The 9,156-nt window shown below is 38.8% G+C and overlaps 1 protein-coding gene across 1 annotated transcript; it reads right to left on the reverse strand.

Moving 5' to 3' along the window:
• Window positions 1-665: 665 nt before the first annotated feature.
• xab2 (XPA binding protein 2) lies at window positions 666-8,117 on the reverse strand. The gene is made up of 19 exons (XM_053339173.1): window positions 7,992-8,117; window positions 7,084-7,232; window positions 6,739-6,862; window positions 6,441-6,638; window positions 5,570-5,704; window positions 5,317-5,481; window positions 4,559-4,703; window positions 4,318-4,469; window positions 4,093-4,212; window positions 3,862-3,993; window positions 3,447-3,578; window positions 3,132-3,245; window positions 2,846-3,008; window positions 2,555-2,745; window positions 1,988-2,110; window positions 1,691-1,862; window positions 1,302-1,428; window positions 1,088-1,194; window positions 666-958 (listed from the first exon to the last, which is right to left on the reverse strand). Exons 1-19 carry the CDS (start codon window positions 8,025-8,027, stop codon window positions 897-899), a joined length of 2,547 nt encoding a protein of 848 aa, XP_053195148.1. The 5' UTR covers window positions 8,028-8,117; the 3' UTR covers window positions 666-896.
• Between the last annotated feature and the right edge of the window lie 1,039 nt (window positions 8,118-9,156).

Below are 9,156 nucleotides of genomic sequence, written 5' to 3' on the forward strand. Positions count from 1 at the left end.
AACTGCACTATTTTCTAGGGCAGCCCTTCCTGTCAGATTAAAGCCACAGCATTTAATGAGTGTAAATACATTTTTATCATAACTACCTTTTCAGACAATGGAGAGTAGTTTGCAAAGGTTCAAAGAGCCCAGCTTCTCAGTGCAGGAATTACTGGTGCACCAGATGCAAACACTGGAAACTGACGTAAAAAAAAAAAAAAATACTGCAATGCTGTAGTGTTTATAATTTCATACAGTCGGTTTATTATATTCAATCTACAACTCTTCCAGTGTACTTGTGCAGTACATGTACAACTAAAGAATGATTTTAATACTTGCAAAGGGACATTAAGAAATATCAAAAGCAAAAGGTTTTTCAGGAAACCCAACAGTTAGTCATCCTCAAGTCAACAATGTGAGGTCTGAGTACTCCACTTACAAATGAATGCTCCCTGTTGAAAAATCTATGCTCCTCCCACGTTTTCTGAAACAGAGCTTCCTGTCAAAGAAAGATCTCTGCATTTATTAGGTGTGAACAAGTGTTTTCCCTGTTAACACCTGCTTTTAGAAGAATGAAACAAAGTCAAACTACGCCTGACTTGAGTTATTATCATGTAACCAGAAGAAGAATGCTAAATCACTCTATTATGTTCAGTTTAGTACTTGAGAAAGACTGACACCATGTGGCCAATACTGACAAGTTCATATCTTTATATACTGTTCTACAAAAATATATGGAAAGTACAAATGTTGCAATTCTGACGGTTTCCTCGTGTTAAGTACAGGTCAAAGTCTATTAATGTAAAGTGGATGCATTTAAGCATTTGCACTATTGAATTACATTTTTTTGTGATTACAAGAAAAATCAGAGGACTGCATCTTTGAAATAGTCAGCAAGTGGCCTTGCTAGGCATCTTTCAGTCATCTTTGAGCCCTCCATACACAGCTGTGGGGACACTCTTCTGTTCAAGCTGCACCTCTGTAAAGGCCAAGAGGAGAAAATAATTAGCACAATATTTTTAATGAATAAAATCTGCCTGCATTAATGTTTAAACTAACATCACATTTTCTGTTTTATTGCTGTTGCAAGGCCTGCAGTATCACTCACCCTCTGGACCTTGGTCTTCATCATCTTCATCATCATCATCAATGTCAATCTCATCAGGATTAGCTTGTTTGGAAAGTTCAGCCAACTCACTGCGAGAGGTGTCACTCCTGTATAAGCACATGCAGATAATAAGACACACATACGCACACATTTTCCAATTTTATTAGTGGAACTCCACGGCTAATTGTTTCTAGAGCAAAAAATGACAACAGACCTGACAAAGAGAATCTTTTCTTTTGGTTTGGGTTTATCCTGCTCTGCCTCTGCAGCAAGCTGCTGTGCTTTCTGCTCCAGCATCTTCATGTCATCAATTCCCAACTGGCCTGGAGCAAGATCTGACACTGGAAACAAACACCAATAGTTACAACAAATACAAATAACAAATAGAGAAACATTAGTAAACCATATTTGTGCATTACTTCTTGTGCTGTTGCATGACATTACCTAGGCAATAGCTTAACGGGGACATGTGTGGCTTCCATATCCATATAATGTTTATACATTCTACTAAAGACACCATATTGCCCATTGGTGTATTTTTGTTCCTAAGTGAGGATGGAAAATATTTGCCTGAAGCTAATGAGTTAATGAAAGCTCTCTCACCAGTGCCTGTAGAGCTTGTTGTGGCCTTCATCATCTGAGAGGACATGAAATTGACCTGGGTGTTGTATGTAGCCTGGACACTGCGCTTGATCCTCAGCATTTCTCTAATAGTGTCCTCATTTCCATGGCGGATCTCAAATTCTTTCCAAGTCTGCCAGAATTCAGCTGTCACCTAAGAAAGAAAATTCATAAATATGTCAGATACATTTGTGTGTGAAATGCGTGCTGATTGATGAAAATGCACAATTCTGACACTTTATCGAGACAACAGCAATGGCAGGAGGTAGTTTATCTCACCCTGGGGTCACAGATCTGGGAGCAGTAGGAGTAGATGGCTCTGCCCCGATCAATCTCACCCAATTTACTCTCCATGTCAGCAAATCGCAGGCACATGTCCCTTGCATGTTCATCAGGAAGGACCTTTGTAAGTACAAAAAGGTATATTTCAGATTTTAGTTATTTCAATAACATGTAGTACAAATGACCATAATGCATACATCATTTGAAGGTCAAAAACAAAATATGTCTGTTAGAATGAGTCTTGAAACAGTTTCAGGTATGAGAAAAAGCTCTGATTGAGTCAGCATCATGTTGAGCCAGGGAGAAAAATACTGAAAAAAAAAAATAACACTAACACTAAATGGCTTTTTAGCACTACCCCACAGCAAAAACTGTCTGTTATTTGGATCAGTCAATGTTAATAAAAGGATTTGTGTTGGTAGTCAGGCAGATTGTTCTATTAAAAAGGTATCACATAGGTATGACTGTTATTTTTCTCAAGTACATGTCGGGATGTATGCAATATATAAGCTTACATTGTTTCAGTGTAATATAAACTTGTCTTATCATAATACCACCATGTACCTCAATAGCCTTCTGGTAAATGGCTCTGGTATATGTCACTCCATATATTTCAGCTGCTCTCTTGATGTAGATATTGAACATGTGATGTCTCTCCTGAGTTTCCACAGCTTCTGTCGCTCTCTCATATACAGCCATGGCATGTCGTGCCAATCCATACTCCTCCTCCAATTTGGCATACAACAGGTAAATGGCTGGAAAGCAAAGCACAATAAAATTCAGTACATTTGATCTTAAAGATTAGTGGGAACGATTTGGAATATATTCAAGTTAATGAAACTCTTAACTACTTACTCTTGGCAAACTTGGCAGGACAGCCATCCAGGGCTTGTTCAAATAAATCTCTGGCTCTCTCCAGCTTCTTGCCCCCATAACGATCAATAAACTTGGTTAGGTAAGTGTTCCATATGTCGTAAACATTTGGCCACCTGAAGAGAGCGATGCCACGCTCATATGCCTAGAAAGATTTGAAAGATATTGATGGAGAGATTAAAGAATTGTTTAAATAGGCACTGCCTTGAGCAAGGAAATAATAAATACTGACATTAAATGTTTAGTTATTCAAGTGGAATATTATTACTTTGAAGCTTTCCTCAAAATAGTTGTGCTCTTCAAGGAACATGGCATAATTGATGATGATCTGTGGTGTGGCAATGCGGAGGTCAATGATGCGGTCATAGACTGCTTTTGTAGACTGAGGAGGAAAAAAAAGAAAAAAAGAATTATACTAAACATCTACCGCCTGCAAAGAGAAATGATTATTCTGATTTTAAAGACATGCACATGGTGGAAAAAGAGTACATATATGAGCATTTGCCATGTCATTTATACATACCGCATATCTTTGGTTTATATGCACAAGCAAGCAAAACACACAGACATACAATGAACATACCTGGAAAGTGCCAAGACTCTCCTCTAAATCTGCCAGCATAGACCAGACCTTCAAGGACTTGTAGACTCTGTTTTGGACTGGCTCAGATGCATCGAAGTACTCTGCTTTCTTGGATGGGATGGCTGTAGCTTTCTATGTTCAAATGATTCAAATAATGTTTGGCTTTCAACAGTTTCCACAAAACACTCATGAACAAAGAAATAAGTAGTCTTTTATATTATATTATATATATTTTACATTTCAAGATTTCTAAACAGGTGGTTCTGCCAAGAATGTGTTTTGTTACCTAACAGGTGAAGCTTGAAAATTATGAAAACAAATCTCAACAGTGAATATGCTTTGTACAAAATGTTTGCCAATGTTGTATTTTCCCACAGCTGTGATAATAAATGTAGATGTGATACAAGCATCTCACCCTGAGTATGCGCAGTGCCTGTTCATAGTTTTCGTGTCGCAGCTCCATCTCTCCATATTCACACCACACTGTGGCAAGGTCATCCACCTGCTTGTAGTTCACCTTGGTGGCCTTCTCAAAGATAGTCCTTGCCTGATTGACAAGCAGCAATTTTAAGACATCAAAAACATAAAAACACATTCATGAAATGGATGTATGCATTACTGCTAAAGAAAGATCTAAGTGGCTTACGTCATCCAGCTGCTCATTTTCTTCGTAGAATTTAGCAAAAGAAACCCAGAGAGAGTGAGGCTTTCCTGTGGCCTTCATTGGATCCACAGTCTGTACTGCCTCAGTGTATGTGTTGATGATCTGTAAGAGATATAGTGAGCATGTACAAATTAGTAATGCACTACATAAATCAAGTTTTACAAAAACCGAAAACATAAAGAAACAAACAGAGGGCCAAAAACTCACCTGCCGTGGATTTCCCTCATACAGTTTTACCCTCTTGTGCCACTCATGGACATTATGAGGGTTCTGCCGCAGAAGTACACTGTTCAACAGGAGAGGCCGCCGTGCTATCAGCTGCTCAAAGCGGGCCAGCCTAAGCTCCAGGTCGATGTCCTCTGAAAGGTGAAGGACAAAGAATAAGGCATGTGTGACAAAGAGAATTGAAAACAAAGCACATGTTCCATTTGACTGAATCTGCACAAACCATCTTCATCCTGCCCCATCTCAGCGGTGGTCTCCATCTTGGCAGCGATCATGCTCTCCTCAAACTGGGCGTAACTATCAAACACTTGTGTGAAATCCCTTACTGTTACCACAGTTAGGATCGCCTCCTCATATACATCACGGGCCTAACAAAGACAAGACACATTCAAAAAGTAAGTACACCCTCTAATTCTTATGTTAGAAAGTATGTACTAGTGGTCACTCAAAGAACTAGTGAAGCTGCACTAGAAGCAGTCTACTCACAGTGTTGACCTTTCAGAACAAAAAATATTGCAGCAAGATGTTTCAATGTCTCGCTTCACTGCGCCAAAAACTGCATGACCATCTCAACACGTTCTTGTTATTTCACGCATGTAGAAAGGTACTGCACTGGTTTCAGATACAGGATGTGTTATTGGTTTAAAAACAGAGCCATAGACTATGTATAGAAGTCATGAGTTTTAATTGTAGAGACTTCATTGAACAAAATAATATTGAAAGCAAAAAGTCTCAAAACAACTGCTTCATATCAATTCAGTGCTTCAGTAAACTTTTTTTGCCCAATCACTACATGAAAACAGTATTTTGTGTAGTTTCTCTTTGATGTAGTCAGGCAGTCAAGCTGGCATACAGTAAAAGTACAGCAATGTAGTTGAACTATTTAGTTTAGAGCAGTGAAGCCCTTTGGATAAATCACTTTCTATATGTTAAGAGGTTTATGATGTGTATAAACATGGAAGATATTCAGAGAAAGAGCACCTTTTCAAAGTGACCACTCCTGATGTAATAGTCAGCCAAGGAGCACCAAAGTTTGCCAAGCTGGTCTGTAAAGCGAGTGAGGCCTCCCCGGATGATGGCTCCTACATTCAGAGAGGTCACCTTATCGGGGTTCTGTGAGATCAGGTCGCACAACTCATGCCACAGCTGTCACAAGAGAAGAAAAAAAAAGTTAATTTTTATGTTGCAGCTTGGAAAACAAGTTACATCTTAGCAAATGAGAAGAAAATCTTACTTGGTAGTTGGACTTGCCCTCTTTGGACACAAAGCTTTCATCATTGACAACAGCTGCAAGCCGCACAGCTGCTTCATCCAAGCGGCCAACAGACCGTAAGTAGTCGATGTATTCCTCTGCATTCTCTGGAGAAAGCTACATGGTAAAATGAGCATATGACATATTTTAAGGACTTTTTTCACAAAGTAGGGAAATATTTACCTAGTAATAACACCATGATCTATTGACAGCTATCCTGTTAAATAGTAATTTCATCTATGAATCTAGCTGTATGAATATCACATTTTAAGATATATGTTTTGCTCACTGTTCATCGATCTCTATACAGTACACTAATGAAGCCTCTTGGATGAAATATCCTTAGGAATAAAACAGCAAATCCAGTGACTTTTGATGAAATGTTCCTGCATGGCTGAGAATCATTTACAACAAATAATCAAACCTATCACAACAAACAGTGACAAAGTACCACACCAAATCCAGTTTAATATGTTGTCATTGAGAAAGGGGGTGTGTACATATACTGTCATCATCAATGTAAACAGAAACCTTCTTAATTGAGATTGTTAAAGCTGCAGTTGGTAAGTCTTATAAAAGTAACCTTTTGTCATATTTAGAGAAAGTAGAGAAAGTAATGGAGCAGCAACAACCACCGTGCGCACGTGGTTGTGTGCCATCACGCGCACGTCAGCCTACTCTGGGGGAGGGACTTTGGAGGCAGGGCAGGAGTGCAGCGGAGAGGGAGGGGGAGGGATCTGAAAGTTGTACTTATTCAAATTTGATGCTAAGTCCTCTCTCTCTCCTCAAAGTTACCAACTGCAGCTTTAATGACAGCTGCTGTACAGGACTGAGTTATGTACAATACCCTCACCTTAAGGTACCTGCGGTACACTCGTATGGCTGTCTCAGGCAGGGGCAGGTTACGAACAAAGCGGAGATACAAAGGCCAGATACGTGGGTGCTGAGTGACGGGAAGAGCTCTGAGTGCACGGTCAAATGTTCGTCTGCTTCTTGTTATCTTACATTGAGATACAAGGAACTGGCAGTAATCAAGCCATATTCTGGGCATCTAGAATGAAGAAAAATAGATAATTAATGTAAGCACAGCTTACACAAGGTTATTTTGTATCATAAAGAGGTAAAGTATGGACTTATAACATTAGTATCACCTTATGCATGAACACCAATGCCCTTTCGTGGCAATTATTGACCTCTTCATAAACTGGTTCAGTGATACATTTTCCTTTGACTTGTTTTCTTCTCTCTCTCAGGTAATTGTACCATAGCTTATAGCTGCAGGAAGGGGGAAATAAAGATTAAAATAGTTAGACTATGAGCAAGTATGTTTCACAAAGTCCATCTTGACAGTTACACAGACATGACATTAATAAAAGCCACTGTATTTATCCAATAAGGCACAATGCTGCTAGTAAGATATTTTGACCAGTGATGAATGATGGTTATCATGACAGTTGCAGTACAATGTCAAATGCTCTCAGTGTAGTGTTAGTTACCTTCCCGGAAGCTCTTTCAGAGCCCGTTCATATATCATATTGAGGGTGGATTTGGATCCATTCTGTTTGAATTCAATGTACCGCATCCAGCACTTGACTGAGTATGGGTTTCTGATAATCTCCTCCTCGTAGGGCAGATCATCGTTCTCCTAACAGAGCAAGAAATCACAACATGTAACTTAAAGCATAAGTATAACAAGATTAAAGGATATGTTCACAGTTTTTCTGATGATCATTTCTCTTGTTAATACTGGACAATTAAAGATCCCCCTTAGATATGCTTTCTGTGTACGTTATGGGGGGCAAAATCTACAATTTGTCCAAACTATAAGGTGATGCAAAAATGCAATTAAAAGTCTGAAGCTTATATGAGAGCATTCGTGTAGTGGAAATCCCCTCTCCCTGTTTTCTGGGACTTAAGCACTAAAAAGAATGTCATGTTAAAAGTCATCATGTCATGTTGTCGTAATTTACATCTTTGTTTATAATGAAGTGATTGCATTTGACTCAGCTTTTCTAAATCAGATATTTTTGGCCGTAATAATTACGTAAAAATTCCTCGAAGGACTTGAAATATTGTAAATCTGTCTCATAACTTATAAGCAACACCAATATTGGAGCCGCAACGTCACAGTAACGTTAACGCATTTTCTTCCGTACATGCAAATGTTACTAAATGAATTGACCGTAACTATTGGGAAATTCAGAAGTTAGGTAGGTATGTGAAAATTCAGGAACCAAGCCTAACTGACGACAATCCCTACTCTCTTGATCAGTTGCTTAGAAATCATGACAGAATATCTTCAACAACGATACACCAAGCTAGCACTGCAACACAGTTAGCTTAACTTAGCTAGATAACGAACTAGATAGCATTTAACTGTATGATTATGGAAAGGCAAGCTTACAAATATAACATCCGTTTTTCCGTTTAGCGAAGGCATTTTTTTTTCTCGAGAAACTGCCTGATCCAAAATAATTAGTAGTAATAACTTTAGCTAACGCTAGCTTGCAGACTTCTCAAAGCGTGTGGTGTAGTCCACAATGGTACTTCCGCCTTCTTCTTCTTCGTTTCTTGCTACATGGCGGTTAGAAAGAATAGCTTTAAGGCGCATTACCGCCACCTTCGGGATCAGAGCGGTTACTACTATATATTACTTTTCTTTTTTTTTCTTTCTTTTTTTACCGTTTTTCTAGTGTTTTTTCTTTCTTTCTTTTTTGTGACGTTGTGAATATTTTCAGGAATCAGAAACAGCAGAAAGAAAGATGGGACATGGTGGAAGGAATGAAGAGATTGGTGCTAACAGGAGCTGGTGGTTTTCTTTTTTAGGAGAACAAGACTGATATGGACAAACACTGTGGGAGTTAACGGAAGCCGGAAGATGGCAGTAATGCAACACAAATGATGCAAGTTGTCGTGAAAATCCAGAGTAGAAGAAGAAACCCCGGAAGAGCCGTTGTTTACATTTCAGCAAGTATTACAGTAGAAAGCGAAAGGTAGGCAGGTGGAGAATGTCAGCCATTAGGATGATGTCTAAGTTTTTGTAAACCACCTCCACCTTATTTTGAAGTAGAGCCTGACACGGAGTGAATTTTAACTCCTGCCTTTGGCTACTTTGACTCAGTAGTAGGTTTAGCTAGCTGAGTGGAGGAAACATGATGCAGACGAAGCCACACAAAAGTCCAGCATGGAAACACTTTATGAAAGAAAATAATAATCTTGTCGGTTGCGTCAGTTGGAACAGAGAAGAGCTATCGTGGTTTCACGAGTTGCAAACTCATGTGAAAATAGCATCCAGAAACTAAGCAAAAAGAGAAACAAAAAACAAACACAGTACAGATAAAGCAGTAATTAATAGAAATATACATACACATTTAAAACATATAATACATGGTAAGGTAGATACAATATTTATTATGGTTGTACATAGCACACTATATTGTGATTTGAATTCATTTATAGGAGAGCACACCGTTTTAGTGTTTCCATGTAAGTCAGAAATGGCTGCCATGCCTTATAAAATGTATCTACAGAGCCACCCGGCACATATTATATTTTCTCCAAGTGTATGA

Source organism: Scomber japonicus, chromosome 18 (assembly GCF_027409825.1).
Source record: "Scomber japonicus isolate fScoJap1 chromosome 18, fScoJap1.pri, whole genome shotgun sequence".
Taxonomy (NCBI): domain Eukaryota; kingdom Metazoa; phylum Chordata; class Actinopteri; order Scombriformes; family Scombridae; genus Scomber; species Scomber japonicus.

Coding starts and splice junctions, on each gene's coding strand:
- xab2 (XM_053339173.1), bottom strand. CDS start 8,027: ATGCCTTCGCTAAACGGAAAAACGGATGTTATATTT. Junction 3,246..3,446: donor AGAGTCTTGGCACTTTCCAG/GTATGTTCATTG, acceptor TTTCCTCCTCAG/TCTACAAAAGCAGTCTATGA. Junction 2,111..2,554: donor TTTACCAGAAGGCTATTGAG/GTACATGGTGGT, acceptor GTACTTACAAAG/GTCCTTCCTGATGAACATGC.